The 20,635-nt window shown below is 44.8% G+C and overlaps 1 protein-coding gene across 2 annotated transcripts in view; it reads left to right on the forward strand.

Annotated features, from left to right (window-relative positions):
* The first annotated feature begins 2,670 nt into the window (after positions 1-2,670).
* NOMO1 (NODAL modulator 1) overlaps positions 2,671-20,635 on the forward strand; it is a 64,516-nt gene continuing 46,551 nt past the window's right edge. The window contains exons 1-7 of one of the 2 annotated variants that reach the window (XM_006871967.1): positions 2,671-2,946; positions 6,912-7,001; positions 8,477-8,522; positions 11,310-11,410; positions 12,784-12,890; positions 16,140-16,212; positions 19,924-20,076. In XM_006871967.1, coding sequence (XP_006872029.1) covers positions 2,788-2,946; positions 6,912-7,001; positions 8,477-8,522; positions 11,310-11,410; positions 12,784-12,890; positions 16,140-16,212; positions 19,924-20,076 — 729 coding nt within the window. In that variant the 5' untranslated portion in view covers positions 2,671-2,787. The remainder of the gene's footprint in view (positions 2,947-6,911; positions 7,002-8,476; positions 8,523-11,309; positions 11,411-12,783; positions 12,891-16,139; positions 16,213-19,923; positions 20,077-20,635) is intronic. The other variant, XM_006871968.1, reaches the window with a different exon arrangement.

Here is a 20,635-nt window from a genome sequence, read left to right on the forward strand (position 1 = left end):
TTTCTACTCCCGTAAAGATTTACACCCTCGGAAACCCTGTACAGGGTCGCTATGGGTCGGAACCGACTCGATGGCACTTAACAACAACAACAACAACTATCTGCAAAGTTGTTTATGCAAACCCACCAGCTGCCTCTTGGAAAGCCTACACAGGGTCGCTATGGCAGGAAATAGACCCAATGACGTGTAACAACAAAATTATTATAATTTTTATTATTTCACTCAGTAGTGGTTATAATGCTGTTGTAGAAGTATATTGATATGAAAAGATGGTGTTTAAATACAAACTGAAAAAAGAGATTATAATATCGAATAGGCTGTGATAGCATTTTTGAAAATAAACAAACAGTAGGCGCCTAAATGATGGAAGAGAAGGAAGTAATATCTTTTACCTTCCTCCCCTGAGTTTTAAAGTAAACTGTGACACATTACTTCTTTTAGGAAAATGGCTTGATGAAATAAAAATGCAGAGATGGAAAGATGGAAATGTACTGAAGCCTTAATCATAGCTAACAACAACTTCCTGATTCCCTTCTTTTTACTTTCTTTCTTCCCTGAATGTGCATTAAAAAAATAAAAGTAATGAAAATGTCAGCTCTTTCAGACAGACAAACCCAAGTTCCGTCAGCTCTAGTGAAGAATTGCATCCCTGTAGGTTTGTAGGATAAGCTCTGTAGGATAAGCACTGAACTGCTAATTGTAATTCAAATCCTATGTGGGAGAAAGATAAGGTTTTCTGCTCCCAAAAGCCTTGGAAATCCTTTACAGGGTAGCAATGAGTAGGAATCGACTCAATGGAAGTGCTTTTGTGTTTTTTTTTTTTTTTTTAGAACTCCACACGGGAGCCTTGCAGTCCTGATATGGTGCTGTGGGTTAATGCACTGGATTGCAAAATTTGTTTGAACAGCAAGGTCGGTGGTTAAAGCTCACCAGCTGCTCCTTGGAAACTTATACAGGGTTGCTATGGGTCGGAACCGACTCGATGACACTTAACAGTAACAACAGGAGCCTTGGTGTGGCATGTGGCTGCTAACTGAAAGGGTTTGAACCTAACCGCTGCTCTGCAGGAGAAAAATGAGCAGTCATCTCCTGTAAAGATTTCTAGCCCTATGGGGCTGTTCTTCTCTGTCCTACAAGGTTGTTTTGAGTAGGGAACAAATTGACTTCAACAGCTTTTTGTTCAAGAATTCAGAACACAAAAAATAAATTGGGCTAAGCCAAGAACTGGATGCAAAAATCCCCATTCCTATTTTCAACTGTGAATAGTAGTTGAATGTTCACAGCACTAGACAAGTCCTTTTCCTCTCTGGGCCTCAGTTTTCCATTCTGTAAGTCAATACGTTTCCTTAGGCTAGCATTTCTTCATGCAATGCCCTAGTAGTTTGCTAAAACAAACCAGAGATTCATGCTCAAGATAGTAAAAAGAGGTGCTTTTTTTTTTTTTTTTTTCCTTTTTAAAAAAAACCATTGTCATCAAGTCGTTTCCAACTCATGGTGGCTGTATAGAACAGAGAAGAACTGTCCCACCGGTTTCCAGACTGTAAGTCTTTTGGAAAGCAGGTTGCCATAGCTTTCTGCCGTAGAGTGGCTGGTGGGTTCAGATCGCCAATCTTTTGGTTAGCAGCTCAGCGCTTATACACCTCGCCACCAGGGTTTCTTTACTTTCCCTGCTCTGATAGTTGGTGTTGGCGGTGGTGGTGGTGGTTATGTGCTGTGGAGTCGGGACTGACTAATGGTAACTGTGGTATAACCGTAGTTTCCGAGGCTATAAATGTTTGTTGTTGTTGTTAGGTGCCATCGAGTCCGTACTGACTCATAGCGACCCTATGCACAACAGAACGAAACACTGCCCAATCCTGGGCCAACTTCACAACTGTTGCCATGCTTGAGCCCATTGATGCTGCCACTTTGCCAATCCATCTCTCTAGGGGTCTTCCTCTTTTTCTCTGACCCTCCACCTTACCAAACATGATATCCCTCTCCAGTGACTGTCAATATGTCCAAAATATGAGAGACAAAGTTTGGTCATCCTGGCCTCCAAGGACCACTCAGGCTGCACTTCTTCCAACACAGATCTGTTGGTTCTTTTGGCAGCCCATGGCACTTTCAATATTCTCCTCCAACATCAATTCTTCTATGGTCTTCCTTATTCACTGTCCAGCTTTCTCATGCATATGAGGTTATTGAAAATACCATGGCTTGGGTCTGCGAACCTTAAGGTCAGCGGTTCGAAACTACCAGCCGCTCCGCGGGAGAAAGATGAGGCTTTCTACTCCCGTAAAGATTTACACCCTCGGAAACCCTGTACAGGGTCGCTATGGGTCGGACCCGACTCGATGGCACTTAACAACAACAACAACAACATGGCTTGGGTCAGGTGCACCTAAGTTTCAAGCTGACATCTTTGTTCTTCAGGACTTTAAAAAGGTCTTGTGCAGCAGATGTAAATGTTTAGGGGATCAGAAAGTCTCATCTTTCTCCTGAGAAACAGCTGGTAGTTTCGAATTGAACCCAAACGTTCGGCTTTCAGATTTTGCACCTGTGTGCATGCACGTTGTGCAGAGTCCTCCGTGCCTGCAGAGGGCGAACGTGGTCTAGTCCTGTCCCTGAGCTCGCATCGTGGTACTCTTTCCTGGCAGTGTGGCTGTGGGTGGGAGCGCGCATGCGCAGCGGCGGGGGCGGGCCCTGTGCTGTCAGCCGCCCGAAGAGGAAGAAGGAGCCAGCGGCTAGCGCTGTGAGGGGCGGGACCGCGCGGCCTGCGGAGTGTCGGGCGCCGGAGGCCGGGCCATGCGGGCGTGCTGGAACGTGGGGCCCGTGATGGTCGCCGTCGTGCTGCTGCTGGTGCTGCTGAGCGTCGTGGGACCGGCGCTCGGCTCCGAGGATATCGTGGTGGGCTGCGGGGGTTTCGTCAAGTCGGACGTGGAGATCAACTACTCGCTCATCGAGGTGAGCGGCCGGCCCGCGCGCTGTGTGACCCCGGGCCAGTCGCTCAGTCTCTCTGGGCCGCAGTTTCCGCCAGCCCGTTCTCGGATTCTCTTTCTTTTCCCAAAGTTCTGCGTCCCGCGGGCTCCTTACCTCTCCCAGAGCGGTACTTCTTATCATGTGTGCCCAGGGTGTGAGGGGCATGTTCGGTGACGCTGATGGTGGCCCAGGACTTTCCCCAGACCTTGCAAGATGGAGACTCCCCCAGATCCAGACCCCAGACCTCCTACAGCCCAGTCTCCGCAGGACGCAGAGCCCAGTCCCTCTGAAAGGCAGAGTTCGCCGAGCCGGTGTCCTCGGACCTGGAGATGAGCTGACAGCTCATTCTAGAACAGGCCTCTTCCCAGAATTCCCCACTCTGGGGTACTTTTAAAGGACACGGATTCTCGTGGTAGCGATCCTGACCTAGCACATTAGTGTTGGAATTCCTAGGGCTGCAAACCTGTGTTTTCAACATGTCGCCCCTTCCATCCCTTCATCTTGAGCCTCTGTTTCTTCTGCAAATGAAGGCTTGGCAACTGCGCGGACTGCCTGATTGGGTGCTGGTTGGGTGGACCCCGTGGGGCTGTGTGCCCTGTAAAGTCCTGTTTAGTTGGTGCTTTTGTGGGGAGAAAGAGGGACTAATGGGGGTTGGGGTGGATGGGAAGGGACCTGTTGCAGGGGTGCGTCTCTTCTGGGGTCCTGAGAGAAGAGGAAGTGGCAAAGAACAGGTACTAGGGAGGTGTTTGGGTAGAAAATGAAGAGACTGGGAGGTCCTGAAGAGAAGGGGCGCTGGAGCAGAACAGCCCCAAGAGTGATCTGAAAACATTCCAACAGCTGAGCAGTGAGTGTAGGAGCCTTTTTCTGCAAAGCGTTTGCTGAGCAGTGGGGATAAGGTTTAGGAACTAGACCCTGTACCCCACTATCATTTTGACCTAGCCTTGCTCTGAGCCCAGTGTTCAGATATGGGTGATGAGGGGGATGTTGGGCGGGAAGCAGCAGAAGCCAGCACCCAATGTTTCCTAAAGAGAATCAGGATGATCTTTGAGGCCTCTGGTCTGCTGCTCCTCTATCCTTTTTTTTCTCCTAAGATGTGTCGGATGTCTAATGACACCTCCCACTGGCAATGGTGGGGCTCCTAGGTTCTGCTGGCAGGAGCTTGTAGGAGCCTCCACCACCCACTGGGTTTGCTCTTGGTATGTGAGTGCAGGGCACTTCAGAAGCTGCCTTTACAACTTGTAGTTTCCGGGGACTTTGGGAGAAAGGCGAGGCTGGACAGCTGCTATCCTTCACCCTCAAGAAGAGGGTGTAGTTTTGTGACCAGCATGAAGTATGTCCCTTGAACCTCTTGGGTGTAGACAATCCTCCTTTCATAATTTCTGATGATGAAATTGGACATTTCAGCTCTATAATCTCCATGTCCATCTTAATTGTGATCCTGTGTCTTGATCTGTACTGTATGAAAGATAAATAGTCAGGATATTTCACAACCTTTCTCTTGAAATTTTCGTCATCTTAATGTTCATGTGGAATCCATCTGGAATACAACATATATTTTTCTATATGTTGTAAGGAAGATATAATGTGCAACTTCTTTTCTATATTGATTCTCAGTGAATCACAGTCATTTCTCGATTGCATTTTTTTGTGTCCAAATACACCTTCACTCTTCTCCAGCCTTCTTCCCAGCTCGATGACGTCACATGGTTTTCATTTAGTCCACAACCATGATTTGTTGTTGTGAATTGCCATGGAGTCAGTTCTGACCCATAGTGACCCTATATAGGTTTATGAGGAGCAGCTGGTGAGCTTGAACCACTGACCTTGCAGTTCAAACAACTTTGCAGTCTGACGCATTAGCCCACAGCGCCACACATGATTAGGACCATGCATTTGCCTGGCCTTGCCCTAGGTGTGGAGAACAGAATAGACGATAATCCCTGCCCACATGGCACTAACATTCTACTCTCTGACAATGGCTCGTATTGCTAAAAAGAAATTTTCTCAGTTGCCACTAATTTATCAGTGTGGAGAGTTCACATTTTTTTTTTTTTTTTAAATGGATTTTTCTGGCTTCTTGAAAACACAAGGGCTCTTTGGGAGGTAAAATGTGACTAGGCTTAAGTAGTGATCCATCTTCCCTTTAAATTAATGCCCTTTGATATTACTTACCTAGTCCCTGTACAAGTTGTTGTTGAGTTGATTGTGACTCTTGAGGACCCCATGTGTGTTACAATAGAACCGAGGCTTTTCAGTTACTACTTTTTCAGCTGTAGATTACCAGATCTTTCTTCTGGGGCACACCTGGGTAGATTTGAATTTCCAACCTTTCTTAGGTGTGCATCCAAGCATGTTAACCATTTGCACCATGTAGGGACTATGGTGGAGACAGGTACATTCTAGTCCCTCCTTTAAATGCATGCATTGGAATTGAAGCAAATGCATCAGATATTTATTTAGTACCTAGTAAACGAGACACTGCCCCATGTATGTTCACGGGAGAGTAAACTGTGGTCATTGCCCATAGGAGGCTTCCAGTCCATGCACAATTTCAGACTTTTCCTTTCTCAGGAGTGCATATTGGGAGTTTGTGGCTTTCTGTGTCTGCCGAGCTGGTCAGACAGGGACTCTGAGAACCCCTGACTATCTGTCATTTCTATTTCACGGTCACAGAGCATTTTCATTTCAGAGGTGAGGGCCTTAGAGGTCATTAGATCCAACCACTCTTGCTTTCGGATGCAGAAACTCAAGAGTGGTTATGCCATGCAGGTAGATTTTTGAAGCATTCCTTGAATTCATTCTGTCTTGCTCATTATCCCATGTGGCCTTTTTCTTCTGAGAGATGTTTAAAGTAGTCATTCAGATGACTTTTTGGTTGAGCCCCTACTCAGGATGGGGTGTATCTTAAGCATTACTGTGACTGCACAGCCCCAGTGAAGGGAGGTTGGCTTTCTTTGTGCAGATGAAGCAAGAGGACCATAGGAGGTGAAGGGATTCACCCAGGGTCACCCAGTGGGTCTGTGAAGAACTGGACAGCACAGATGTGGGCGTCTTGGTGGGTTAGCACTTCTCGTCTGGTAAGCATCTTAGGGACTTACTGAGGATGAGATGCATAGTAGGTGTCTTTCTGGTATGTTTTTGTCCTGGAAATGAAAGTCAAGTAGAAAATGAAAAGTGGAGTCCTGGTGTGATTGGATAATCATTGGACTACAAACCTCAAGGTTGGCAATTCAAACCCACCAGCTGCTCCTTGGGAACCATATATGAGGTCACTATGAGTCGGGATGACTCGATGGCACAGCAACAGATAAATGCTAAGAAGCCATGAGCATTGGTCTGTTACCCTTAAGGTCGGCAGTTCAAACCCACCAGCTGCTCTGTGGGAGAAAGGTGAAGCTGTCTGCTACTGTAGAGATTGGCAGCCTTGGAAACTCTGTGGACACTTCTATGTCCTATTGGGTTACGCTGAGTCAGCATTAACTTGTCAGCAGGTTTTAGACGAGGAGTGCTACTGTAAGCATTTGGGATCATATAGAGTTATGAATGCAAATTCCTGGCCCTCCACCCCGATCTTCTAGTTGAGTACTGAGGTGAGGCCCAGGCGTCTGCATTTTCACAAGCACTTTTCTCACAACAAATGGAAAATATTCTGTGTAGACCCAGAAGTTTCTGTGAGCAAGCACAGAGATCGCCGCTAAAATGAACTGAGAAGTACTGACAAATAAGAACTTTGGGCGTAGGCTTTAGATGGGGTCTCATCTGAAAGTCATGGCCTCATACTGTTTTAAGGACACTTGGTCATTTTTCTTTCTGTCCCTACAGCCTAATGTTAATAGCCAGCATATGACACGTCCTCAGCAAGTGCACGTCGACAGATTGAATTCAGACTTGACATATGTAGGTAACTCTTAGTGTTGGTAGAATGACTTTTATTCTTTCTTTCCTTCCAGATAAAGTTGTACACTAAGCATGGGACTTTGAAATACCAGACAGACTGCGCCCCAAACAACGGTTACTTTATGATCCCCTTGTATGATAAGGTAAGAGGCGGGGGCAGGCCAGTCAGCCTGTATGGCTCCTTTTATGATGGGAAGTGGGAGATCAGCCTTCCCTGCATGAGCAAAGGGCTCCCCTTTTGGGTCCAGATAATGCACTGGACCACAAGGTTGGCAGTTCAAACTCATCAGCTGCTCCTCGGAAACCAGATACAGTGTTGTTATGAGTTGGAACCGACTCTATGGCACTTATAACAACAACAAGAGAGAGAATCTTTGGGAAAGGTTTTGGTTTGCATTGTAACTGCTTGCTCTGTGTTTATAGTTAGGCAGACATCTGCACATACCCATGCACACACATGTGTGCAACACAGAAATGTTTGTGCATACGATGTGTGTCTGTGCTCATCCTCACTCATACACCTCCTTACATTCCTATGTACAGAGCACGTTAAAAAAACTTGTGATTTTGAAATAATTAAAGTCACAGGAAGTTGTGATAGTCGTCAATATACATCGTTTTGCTTTTGATTTTGTTACACAAATAAGAATCATCCTGCAGATTGATTCCGCCACCCAGTGGTAATATTTTAACATGCTTTCCACATCAGCACATGAAGGTTTATTTCTTCTTTCTAGTGGCTGTGTGGCATTTCAGAGTCAGATCAAAACAGTAATTTATTTAAACACTTCTTTAGTAATGTACAGTAGGTTTTTTCAGATTTAAAAAAGGATTGGCAGCAGAACAGTGAACATTCTTGAACTTCTACCTTTATGTGCAATGCATAGGATTTATTTATAGAGGTGAACTTGCTGTATTAAAAAGCAAAAAACTATAAATATTAATTTAAAGAAGTCAGGGTTGATGAAGAGATGGTGGAGTTAAATGCCTAGTGTTAAGTAATTCCTAAAGGTTCATGCTAATTCTTGCAAATGTAGGTGGCGGTGGTGGTGGTATGCCATGGAGTCAGTTCCAACTCATAACAACCCTGCATAGGGCTTCCAAGGCTGTAAATCGTTACGGAAGCAAAAAGCTTCATCTTTCTCCTGTGGAACTGCTGGTAATTTCGAACTGCTGACCTAGATATTACCAGCCCGTTACGCTACCAGAGCATGTGAGGGGTAAACAGAAGCTCAAAGAACGGTATGTTTGGCATCAAAAGATGAGTGGTTGAATAAAGTCTCTTTACTGACATGTGTTGGCTTGAACTGTAAAGTTGGCAGTTCAAGTTCACCAGCCACTCCTCGGAAATCCTATACATGGTCACTGTGGGTCAGAATCTACTTGATGGCACTTAACAACAACAACTGACATGGGGACTTCAGCGCAGTATCTGCTGACTGGTTTCCCTTCAGTTTGCCACAACCAAAGGGAATCAGGGCACTCTGTCGTTTACAGGAACAGAGCGCCTCTTGGAATTCCCTTTGTCGTGGAGAAGTTTTACACAAACTGAAACGAGTTGAAGTGTCACCCATTTTCATTCCTTCACATTGAATTTTCTCTCCCCCTCCCCCCCCAGGGAGATTTCATTCTGAAGATTGAGCCTCCCATGGGGTGGAGTTTTGGTAAGTTAACAAACTGACTGAATTAATAATCAGATAGACTCTGTAAGAGATTACTTATATGCTGAATACTAATTTCAATTGGCAGAGTGAATGGACTGTTAAGGATTCCCTTCTAATGAGGGAATGGGCTTGTTTGTTTTTCTTGTCAGTTTAGAATAGTTTGGATTTATCTGAAGGCTACCTGAAGTCTTCCTGTCATCTTTCTTAAAATAGGCATCTTGCTTATGGCGCTGTCAGGACCTTGTGCTTCTGAAGTGTCAGTAAGTGACAGACGCTCAGGAGGGAAGCAGGGAGGGAGACAACTTTGCTCCTGACTCAGGGCTGCTGCTTTCTTAGCTGCCTCCAGTTTCTTTATTTTTGTGAAACGAATGACTCATGACATTAAAAATGAGGAGCTTTGACATGAAAGGCTTCTCTTAGGACACGGAAGATCTGGCACCGGTGTGCCGTCCCCGTGTGACAACCTTGGACAAGTTCCTTCCCCATGTCGACCTCTTATTTCCTCAGGAGTGTGAGAGCACCAGCCTCCCAGGGTAGTTGGAGGGGTCCCATAATAATACTTCAGCGCAGCCCTTTTGCACACATACAGGCAAAGGGTCCGACTTTCCCTCATGGAGATTAGTTGGAGAGGTGGGAATGGGGTTGAGATCAGAAGACACACCAAAATCCTACTGTTGTCGAGTCGATTCTGACGCACAGCGACCCTAAAGGACGGAGTAGAACTGTCTCACAGGGTTTCTAAGGCTGTGAATCTTACTGCCGCATTTCTCTACCATGGAGTGGCACCTGGGTTCCAACCACAGCTGAGGCTTAACCACTGTGTTCCTTCGAGATGGGATGAGAGGGTTCCCGTTTGGCCTGACTGAAGTGTGTGAAGAGGAGAGAGATACTGTTGTTGATGTTTTGGTAGAGTGGGGAGAACAGGGGATGAGGGAGCCATGGTTGTTCATGTTTGGCCTGTTCATGAGCTTGACATGGAAGAGTTGGCTGCCAGCTGCCACAAAGCAGTAAAGTGAAGCTCAGGTGGCCGAGTGCTGACTTGACCCTGTGAGAGAGCTTCTGTTTACACTTCTTAGTCAGCAGGGTGCCTTGGTGGTGTATTCCAAAGAGCTGGAGGGGAGTTAAACCCAACAAATACGCACTGGGCAGAAGAAAGATGATGGTTTCTGCTCCCATGAAGATTTAATGCCTTAGAAACGCCATACAGGGTTGCTACAAGTCAGAACTGACTTGACAACACTTAACAACAGCAGTAAGCACTGGAGAGTCCTGTTGTGGCACTGTAGGATTAGCACTGGACTGCTAACCACAAGGCCAGAAGTTCAAACCCACCAGCTGATCCTCAGAACACAGGATCCGTATGAGTCGGAACTGACTCCACGGCACTTAACCATAAGCACTGGACTGCTCACCACTAGGATGGCAGTTCAAACCCATCAGCTACCCTACAGAAGAAAGGTGAGGCTTTCTGCTCCCATCCACATTGACAGCCCTGGAAACCCTATGCTGAGTGTCAGAATTGACTCCATGGCAGTTTTGTTTGTTGTTAGTGTGATGCAAAGGTGAAGTGCTCCGTGGCAAAGCAAAAGGTCATCGGTTTGACTCCATTGGCTGATCTGTGGGAGAAAAGATCTGGCTCCCTTCTCCCATAAATATTTCCACCTAGAAGACCCTATGGGGCAGTTCTCCTCTGTCCCACAGGGTCATTAGAATGGCACACAACAACTACAGTAATAACAATGGTTAAAGCGGGCCCAGGGGGTACAAAGATTAAGTGCTTGACTACTCACCAGTAGGTCAGCTGTTTGCCTCCACCGGCTGCTCTGAGGGAGGAAATACCTGGCTGGCTGCTCATGGAGCGATGCCAACCTAGGAAACTCATGGGGCAGTTCTACTCTGTCACACAAACTCACTATGAGTGGGAAAACAAAACATCAGCAACAAACGAGCAGCCCGAGAGAGAAGTATGGAAAGTGTGCTCATCAAGTCGAGAATGATGACTTTTCACAAAGTGTGCCCACCCACATCACTGTCACCCAGATCATAGACTAGAACTTGGCCAGCACCTGAGAAGTGCCCCACTCGCAGTCACCCAGTGACCATGCTGCCCTACCCCACAGGTAACTATCAGCCTGACCTCTAACATGTTAGGTTCCTTGTCTCTGGTTTGAACTTTCGTTCAGTGGAAACACACAGTATTGGACTGTGCTGCCTGTTGATACCCTCTTGGGGCTGCTGGGCTGTGGAGCTGTGTTGCCCCAGTTTTAATGCTTGAACTGATGTCCTTGGTCGGCACAGGTCTGGAGCCAGACATTGTGGAGTTGAATTAAAATGCTATTACTAACTCTGTGGCCATGGGAAGTCCTTTAGCTTTCCTGTGCCTCATTTCCAGTTTAGCTCTCATTAAATTGCAGCTCTGACTACCTACGTCTTAAGGCTGCTGTGAGGGGTAGGTAGATGCACTTAGCACAGTAAGTGGCTCATGGTGAGCACTCATTCAGTCAAACTCCTTGGGGCTTGCTGAATTTCCAGTGGTCCTTTGGGCTACAGGTCAGCCGAAAGACTAAAAAGTACCGAATACAGGTAGCGCTGGCTCTGTTTAGAGTTGGGGCGTAGGGGTGGGAGGGAGATGCCCCACCCAGATTCTTCATACTGTGGGAGTGAACTATGAACCATGCGAGTGTATTAAATGTTCAAAACATTGACAATGAAGTGTGTTACTCTAGGGTCACTGTTTCCTAGAGCTAATGTTACTCTTGTGTCTTGTACCCCCCGTTTATTCTCCAGAGCCAACGAACGTGGAACTCTATGTGGATGGCGTCACTGACATCTGTACAAAGGGAGGGGACATCAACTTTGTGTTCACGGGATTCTCTGTGAATGGCAAGGTGTGGCTTTGGAGCTTGGGGATTTCTAACGTGCTCTGTAGCATGCACTGTCTCTCTTACCTGGAACAAGGCACTTTTTCACCTGGAGGTTTGGATCCTACAAGGGATTCACTGATCCGCTTTAAAAGGGTCTGGGAACTCTACAGAATTGTGTGCAATGTATTGGGTGTTTTAAGGAGTCCACGTGTAGGTGACCAGTCATTCTCTCAGCCCTGCTTCCCCACCTTGAAATAGGCTGCTAGAGTGGTCTTGGTGGGTGGTGTGGAATTGAAGGAAGACGTGCCCCAGCATGTGTGGCGGACGGCTCTTCCCCTGTGATCAAAGGGTGGGATGTGGGCAGAGCTGGGGAAGACTTCCCTCTTGGATAGATGAGTGGTGAGGACGCCAACTCTGGAGCCAACCCACCAGAGTGGAGCCCTGCTCTGTCTCTTGCTAGCTGTGTGACTTTGCCAACAACTCTCTTTAACTTCCCTGCCTCAGTTCCTCATAGAACTTTGACAAGAATTCAGTGGAATCCTGTGTGCAGTGTATTTAGCATCATATTCATTGTTAAGTGCCATAGAGCTGGGTGTGATTCACAACAACCCTGTTTAGAGTTTCTGAGGAGTGGCTGGTGGGTTTGAACTGCCAGCCATGAGGTAAACAGTGCCAAGACTCCATCATATTCACAGTAAACTTAATAAAGCTGCTGTTGTTGGCATGATTATTATGGCGTATCCTATTGTTTTGATTGGAGTCCTGCTATGGCTCTGAAGGATAAGCATTGGACTGCTTACCTCATGGTTAGCTAATGAAAAATACCAGCAGCTCCTCGGAAACCCAGCTCGACAGCACTTTTTTGTTGTTGTTGTACTTCCCTTCTCAGATGTCTTGAGCACATTTTATCACCGATGGCATTGGTAGTCAGCCCTGGTTGTGGGGTCATGACAGCAGGCTGCTTGAGCAGCTTTTGATTTTGTTTGTGTTTTCCCTCCCTTCACCGAGCTCCAGGGTTAATATGCACAGATTTCCCGGCAGCCTTTTTCTTCCTAGTAGCTGTATTCCTTCCTGAGATTGTGGCCCATTGGCACTCCAGTTTGGTGTCTGGGTTTCTTTATTAGCATCTCCAGCCTGGGTATTTTTTCTAGGAGTGTGTAAGCCAGGGGTATATCCTTAACTGATGGTATCCTAGAGTTACTGGAACCGAGTATTATTTTGTATTACTATGTTCCCCCCTCGGGAAGGTGTCCATGGCTTTGATTGTTTTTTCAAGAAGGTCCTTGGTCCTCAGAAGGTTGCAGACTCCACCCTGAAGAGTATGCGTGGGGTGGGCAGTGCAGTGGGAAGTGGAGCCATGCTGCCAGGCCTGCCCCTGACCTTCTTCTCCATTGCAGGTTCTCAGCAAGGGGCAGCCCCTGGGGCCTGCCGGGGTGCAGGTCTCTCTCCGAAACACAGGCATGGAAGGGAAGGTCCAGTCAACGGTCACACAGCCAGGTGGCAAGTGAGTGAAGCCACGCCCTAGGGCATGCCTCTGGAGTGGGGTGGAGAGTGCAGAGCTTTGGATTTATGGAGCCCTGGATTCAAATCCTGATTTGGCCTTTTGGCACAAGTTCAGGCCCCTCAGAATCTCAAATAAAATGGAGTTATTTGGCCCCTAGTGAAGGAGCTCTGGTAGTATAGTGGTTATGAATCGGGCTGCTAACCTCAAGGTCGGCAATTCGAAGCTACCAGCTGTTCCACAGGAAAAAGATGAGGCTTTGTGCTCCGGTAAAGATTTGCAGCTTCGGAAACCCTGTGCAGGGTCACTATGAGTTGGAACCGCCTCCACGGCACATAACCACCACCACTACCTACTATTGATGGGATGATTAAGTGAGGAACTGCCCATCAAGCACCTACTGGGAGACCTGACAGGAGGCCAGCCTTCGCTTGGTGGGTGGGACTGGCTCTGGAGCCCATCAGCCTGGGTTTCAGTTGTGGCTGCCCCATTTGCTACCTGTTTGATCTAGGCCAGCCAAGCGACTTAACCCCTCTGTCCTTAGTTTCCTCGTTTGTAAATGAAAATGCTGGAATTTACCTCATTTAATGTTACTGGGAAGAGTTAATGAATTAATACTTTGCTATCATTGTTTGAAGCTACCTGGCATGGTGGCACTGTAGGATAAGCTCTGGACTGATAACCACAAGGCTGATAGTGTGGCTGAATGATGTGGATTTATTAAGATTGACAGACTCAAAAACCCTATACATGGTTGCGATGAGTTGGAATTGACTCTGTGGTAGTGGGTTTTGGTTTTTGGCATGGAGTAATGCTTAATAAACGTTCATGAAAGGAGCTCTGGTGGCGTAGTGGTTACAAATTGGGCTGTGAACCGCAAGGTCAGCAGTCAGACTCCATGGCACTTAACAACGACAATGCTTAATAAATGTGAACTCAAAATAGGTTAGTTCAGTTATGTATTTAAAAATCATTTTATCACTGCCCACTGCTATTGGGTCAGTTCTGACTCAGAGCAAAGCTATAGGACAAAGAAGAGCTGATCCATGAGGTTTCCTAGGCTGGAAGTCTGTGCAGAAACAGACCGCTTCATCCTTCTCTTACAGACTGGCTGGTAGATTCGAACTGTTGACTTTTCCATTAGCAGCACAATGCTTAGTCCATTGTATCACTAGGGCTCTTATTTTACTACTGTTGCATCAAAAGGTGTTTTGGTGGTGGTGGCATAGTGCATTAAGTGCTGGGCTGCTGACTGCAAGGTCAGCAGTGCTCACTCATACCAGCTGCGCAGAGGGAGAGAGATGAGGCTGTCTGCTCCTGTAAAGATTTACAGCCTCAGAAACCCGAGGGAGCAGGTCTGTCCTAGAAGGGTCCTGTGAGTTAGAGTCAGTTCCCTGGTAGTGGGTTTTTCTGCATCAAACTGTTTTGTAGTCATAACTATGATAAGTGTTTAGTTAATTTTGTAGAGTCAAATTTAAAACATTTATTTAATGGATGCAAATGGTTACATCTACGTTAAGGTTTATACCAGAGTAGTTTAAACTTGTAATTTTGAGAACAAATCATTACTAACATACAAAACTCACCAAACTGAAAAATAGATGTTTATAATAAGTTTGTCAGTAAGTCATCAATTATTACTATTTTTAATTTTTGTTTTGAAGTAGCATTGATTTGTACATGTAGTTCCCTCCCCAACTAACACTATATTTGAGTTATGATGAACAGCAATTGTGACTGTCTTTTTTGTGTGCATCTTGTCATTAGTAATATATACCACATACAGTGTTGCAGCGCATAATTTGCTGGTGTGATCATTCTTAGATATTCACTTGCAGATGCTCAATGTTTTAATTTCTAAACATAGTGATAATAATAGAAACCAAAAAAATGAGGTATTCATCTTATGTTAGAACTTACGATGGAGTTACCGAAATGGAACTCTGTTGTAAGTGAGGGATTACCTGTACTAGATCAACAACTTAAAAACTTTGCACTTAACAATAATAAAACTTAATATTTCTCATCTGCAAAGGAAGGTGAAGTTTTCATTATCTCTCAGAAGTTTGCTATCGACTTTGCTCAAATGGCTTGAACTGTCTGAATCTTTTCCATTTGCACCAACTAAAAGTGATGATGTGACTTACAGACCTGGGCTACTGTACAAATGACGTAGATGATGAATCTTACAAAGACCAAATCCTGTGGTGATTCAATTTTGTTGTAGCAAAGTGACTGTCCAAGCACTAGTTATTACAGGTTGTTGTTGTTAAGTGTCATCGAGTCTGTTCCTACCCATAGTGACCCTGTACAGGGTTTCCGAGGCTGTAAATCTTTACGGGAACACAAAACCTCATCTTTCTCCTGCGGAGCGACTGGTAGTTTCGAACTGCTGACCTACAGGTAGCACATGATAAAATACCACCTCAGAAGAAAAAAAATTTATCTTTGAAATTTATTTCATTAGAATTAGCTTTCTAATTGTCAGATGCTTTGCAGATTGGCTCAGTGACTAATCATTTGGCTGCTAACTGAAAGTTTGGCAGTTCGAAACTACCAGCTGCTACATGGGAGAAAACTGTAATAATTGGCTTCCCTAAAAATTATGAAGTTAGAAACCTTGTGGAGCACTCTGAGTTGGAATCAGTGTGACGGTAATAGGTTTGAAGGGTTAAATGTTAGAATCCTGGCTCTGGGAACATTGCCGGCCCTTGACTCATCTCTCTCTGGTCTTGTTTTGCTTGTAGCAGCGAATCTTCTTCAGCTGCTGGTGTCATCACAGCTGATTTGCAAAAGAACCCCGAGTGACTGACATTTGCTTGTGATCACAGATCTGCACTCTTTTGCACAGGGTTCAGAGCTTGTGATTTGCCTTCCCCGTATCAACAGCATCGTGTTGAGCATTAGCCCACCTGATGTGCTCTCTTCTTAACATAGTGCTCTGCCTTCCCACTTGTTTCTTTGTCGCATCTGGCACTTGTGTCAAAGCCTGCTTGGATGTTCTGTGACCTTTCCTGCTAAACTGCAGTGACTAAGTCCTCCAGGTGAAGGGAAAAATAAACCCTCCTTCCTGGTCATGCAAAGAATACTACATGTTCTTGCACACAGTGTGTGCTCAATGGGTGGGAGTCCCTTCATTCAGAGTTTACCAACTCGTGGCAAGTTTGTGATATTCTCAATATCTTCTTGTGCTATCAGTATTAATGCTTGGGTTGTTGCAGAGAAAACTGAGTGGTCTCTTGTATTTCTTAGGTTTGCATTTTTTAAAGTTCTTCCTGGAGATTATGAAATCCTCGCAACTCATCCAACATGGGCATTGAAAGAGGTGAGTGTTCCTGTTCTGTCTAAGCCAGTCCATGTACCACTTTGGAGACTTCAATTTAGACTCTGAAATGAGTGTGTGGTGTTCCTGGAAATAGATGGAGCTGACACTGATGAATGTGGTAGTTTTTACAAGGTAAAGACCACAGCCTTCAGTATGGGTTGCACCTCAATGTAAAGAAAACAGAAATCCTCACCACTGGACCAATAAATAACATGATAATGGTAGAAAAGCTTGAAATTATCAAAGATTTAATTTTGCTTGGGTCCTAACCACATGGCCAGCAGTTTGACTCTACCAGCCACTCTGTGGGAGGAAGATGAGACCTTCTGCTCCTGTAAAGATTTGCAGCTTCGGAAACTCTATGCAGGGTCACTGTGAATTGGGACCAATTCCACGGCACAGCCACCACCACTCCATGCAGTCAGTACTCATGGAGGCAGTAGTCAGGAAATCAAGGGATGTGTTGTAGTGGGCAAATCTGTAACACAAGACCTCTTTAAAGTGTTTAAGAGCAAAGATACCTACTTAAGGACTAAGGTGTACCTGACGCAGGCCAGGGTATTTTCAATAGCCTCATATGTATGTGAAAGTTGGACAGTGAATAAGGAAAACTGTAGAATAGGGGCAGGGAACATCCAGCCCTTGGGCCATATAAGACCGTCGAAATCGTTTGGTCTGGCTCTGCCAAGACAACTGCAGTTCCAGCCATTACATTAGGGATGAGTTAATTAAATGTTAGACCAAATATGTTGTTGTTAGGTGCTGTTGAGTCAGTTCCAATGCATAGCAACCTTGTATAGGGTTTCCAGGGAGCAGCTGGTGAGCTTGAATTACCAACCTTGCGGTTCATACTGACCTTGTAGTGCAGTGCATTAACCCGCAGCGCCACACCAGGACTCCTTGACCAAATATGTTGTTGTTATGTGCCGTGGAGTCGGTTCCGACCCATAGCGACCCTGTTACAGGGTTTCTGAAGCTGTAAATCTTTACAGGAGCAGAAAGGCTCATCTTTCTCCCGCAGAACAGCTGGTAGTTTCGAACTGCTGACCTTAAGGTTCTCAGCCCAATTCGTAACCATTATGCTACCAGAGTTTCTTTGACCAAATAGAACAGGCTAATTTTTAAGTATCAACTTAAAGATCAATTTTGTATGGCCCGCAAATGATGTTATAAATTTTGGCAGATAAAAGGTTCCCCACCCCTGCTGTAGAAGACTTGATGTTTTTGAGTTTTGGTGTTAGAGAAGAATATTGAAAGTACCATGGACTGCAGAAGAGCAAACTAATCTGTTTTAGAAGAAGTACAGCCAGAATGCTCCTTAGAGACCAAGATGGTGAAACTTTTCTCTTATACTTTGGACATATTATCAGGAGGGTCCAATCTCTGGAGAAGGACACTATGCTTGGTAAAGTTGTAGGGTCAGCGAAAAAGAGGAAGGCCCCTAACGAGATGGATTGGCACAGTGGCAACAGCAAGTAGCAATAACTGTGACGATGGCACGGGGCCAGGCAGTGTTTCATTTTGTTGTCCATAGGCCCTATGAATTGACAGAACCTAACAGCAACAACATAAGGTAAACTCCCTCAGAGTGGCAGATGTTGCTTATGTTTGTTTCAGTTTGTACATGATGTTGTCTTGCTATTGCAAACTAGGTCTGTTTTTAGCTGTTGGTATTTCAAGCTAAGTCAACACAAAAAGAACCTAATGAGATTGATTTGTTCTTTTCTTTGAAGTAGAATTCTGTAACTGTATTAATTCTTCTAGAAACTCTTGCCCATGTGCCTGAGGAGAATGTGTAGGGATGGTCATGGTAGCTTTGTTTGCAATAGCAAAATACTGTCAATAATCTTAGTGTCCATTAAGAAGAGAATGGAATTGTGGTTTTGTTACACAGTCGGATTCTGTGTGTCAGCAATAATGAATGAACCAGAATTACATATATCAATATAACACCATTTAAAACTCTAAAGCTGCAAGACCAAGGCAAGTTGCTGGAGGAAGAGGAAATAGGATACTGTTAATGAAGTTATTGACAGTAGCAGCAATAATGAGAACCAGAACTACAGATACCAGTCAGAGGACATTTATAAAGTTAAAGCAGAAAGAAAAAGGCAAATTGCTGAAGGATAGTAAATAGAAAATAGGATAGTAAAATGATTAAAAGTGTCACGATAATACTACCTATGGATGCATTCAGATGTAGAAGGTTGGCGGTTCAAGTCCATCAGTGATTCCACAGGAGAAAGGTGAAACTTTTTGCTCTTTCAAAGATTTACTGTTTTGGAAAACCTGTACAGGGTCACTGAGTTGGAACCAACTTGACGGCATGTAACAATAGCAGTCTAGATACAGGAAAATGGTAAAGCCAGGCACGGGATGGCAGACACCGTGTGCTGATGATATGTCTGTAACAGGGAGAGAGAGCAAGGGAATGTGTGGATCTGTACCAGCACCAGGAATTGTATCTCTGCTCCCTAATTTTTTCAGCTGGCTAGAGGGTGCACATTGTAGTATGAAGCACATGATGGATAAAGGAAAAAAACATACTAGATAAAGTTTGGTGATAGCTGGAAAGGCAGTTAGCTATTGAAAAGTGGCGTGGCACTGTAGGATCAGCATTGAACTGTGAGCCATAAGTTGGTGGTTCAGACCCACCAGCCGCTCCTTGGAAACACTGTACAATGTCTCTATGAGTTGGTACCAACTTGACGCCTCTTAACAACAACAGAGCACATTCCACCAAGTTCTCTTTTATATTAGTTTTGAGACTCCGTTTCCTGTTTGTTAAGGAGACTCAGAATCAGCCTTTCAGTTTCTGCTCTAGGTATTCCATATTTATAATTGATGGTTGCATCAGTATAATGTTTATGACTGCTGGTTTTCAGAATTTTTCTTTTATGGGAGAGCATCTTAAACTTTTTCAGCTTCATTGCACATTATCATTAGACTAAATTGTCAGAAGTACAGTGTATGTTAATTATATACATAAAAATGAACTTGAGTTTCTTATTATAAAAGTAAATCATGCTGTTAGAAGTCAGGGTAGTAGTTTCCGTTGTACCTCTGGAATGCCATTGCTGTTGTGTTTTCTGGTGCTGGTTACATGCATGTTCAATTTGTTAAGAATACTACATTTTACACTTTGGACACCTGTACTTTTCTGTATGTAAATTATGCTTTCACAAAAATATAAATAGATAAGCCTATCTGTCAGAAAAAGAGGAAGCCCCTGAATGAGATGAACTGTCACAGCAGCAGTGGGCTCCGATACAGCCCTTGTGAGGATAGTGCAAGGCCGAGCAGCGCTCCGTTCTGTGGTGCACAGGGTCGCCATGAGGCAGAGCTGACTCGACAGTACCTAACAGCCACCGCATTGTCATGAAATGGGAAAAATAATCATCAAGTATGCTCATTTTAAAATCTGACCACCCAGATGAGTGTAGAGGACTGGAAACAAAGTTAGGCGAGGTGGAGACGTGTAAAAACAAAATTTCCCCATGTAGAGGGAATCGTTGCTAATTTTTCTTTTGCCCTATTTCTTTCCTCTTCATTGTGTGCATTAAAAAAGATAGTTGAATGCATATTGTGTATGCAGTTTTATATGTTCTTTCTTTCTAACCATTTATATTTTAGTTTAAGCATGTCCTCAGTTGTTAGACACTTTGCAAATGGCTTTTTTGGAACGTGAAGCTTTTTTTGTTGTTGTTGTAGGCTAGCACCAGTGTGCGTGTAACCAACTCCAATGCCCATGTTGCCAGTCCGCTCATAGTTGCTGGCTATAACGTGTCTGGTTCTGTCCGAAGTGACGGGGAGCCTATGAAAGGGGTGAAGTTTCTTCTGTTCTCTTCTTTGGTAACCAAAGAGGTAAGCCTAGACAGGTAAAGAACAAAAGAGGTGTGTGTGTGTGTGTGTGTGTGTGTGTGTGTGTGTGTGTGTGTACACAAGGGTGGGGCACAAAGAATGTTTTAAATGCAGCTTCAGGATGATTTATAATTCTTTTTTTTTTTTCATTTGTAACAAAAGATCCAATTTAATTTCATGTAATTTTGGGTTCACAGTCCAACTCACAGCATTCCTAGACACAACAACATGTATGTTGCCTCGTACTGCACCATCGCTGATCAGTTGTGAATCTATTATGACTTATAATCCTTATCAGTTAAGAAGCTGTGGGCCTCAGTTAGGAGTCCCTGCGGGTTGCAGACGATTAACTTGCTTGGCTACTAGCTGAAAGGTTGGAGATTCAAGTCCACCAGAAACACCTCAGAAGAATAGCCAACAATCTACTTCTGAAAACTCAGCCATTGAAAACCCTATGGAGTACAGTTCTATTCTGCACATATGGGGTCACCATGAGACAGAATTGACTCGGTGGTAAACAGCAACATATTCTAGGTCTGGCTATCCACTTCTGAAAGATCAC

The sequence above is a fragment of the Chrysochloris asiatica genome, unplaced genomic scaffold (assembly GCF_000296735.1).
Source record: "Chrysochloris asiatica unplaced genomic scaffold, ChrAsi1.0 scaffold00178, whole genome shotgun sequence".
Lineage (NCBI taxonomy): Eukaryota > Metazoa > Chordata > Mammalia > Afrosoricida > Chrysochloridae > Chrysochloris > Chrysochloris asiatica.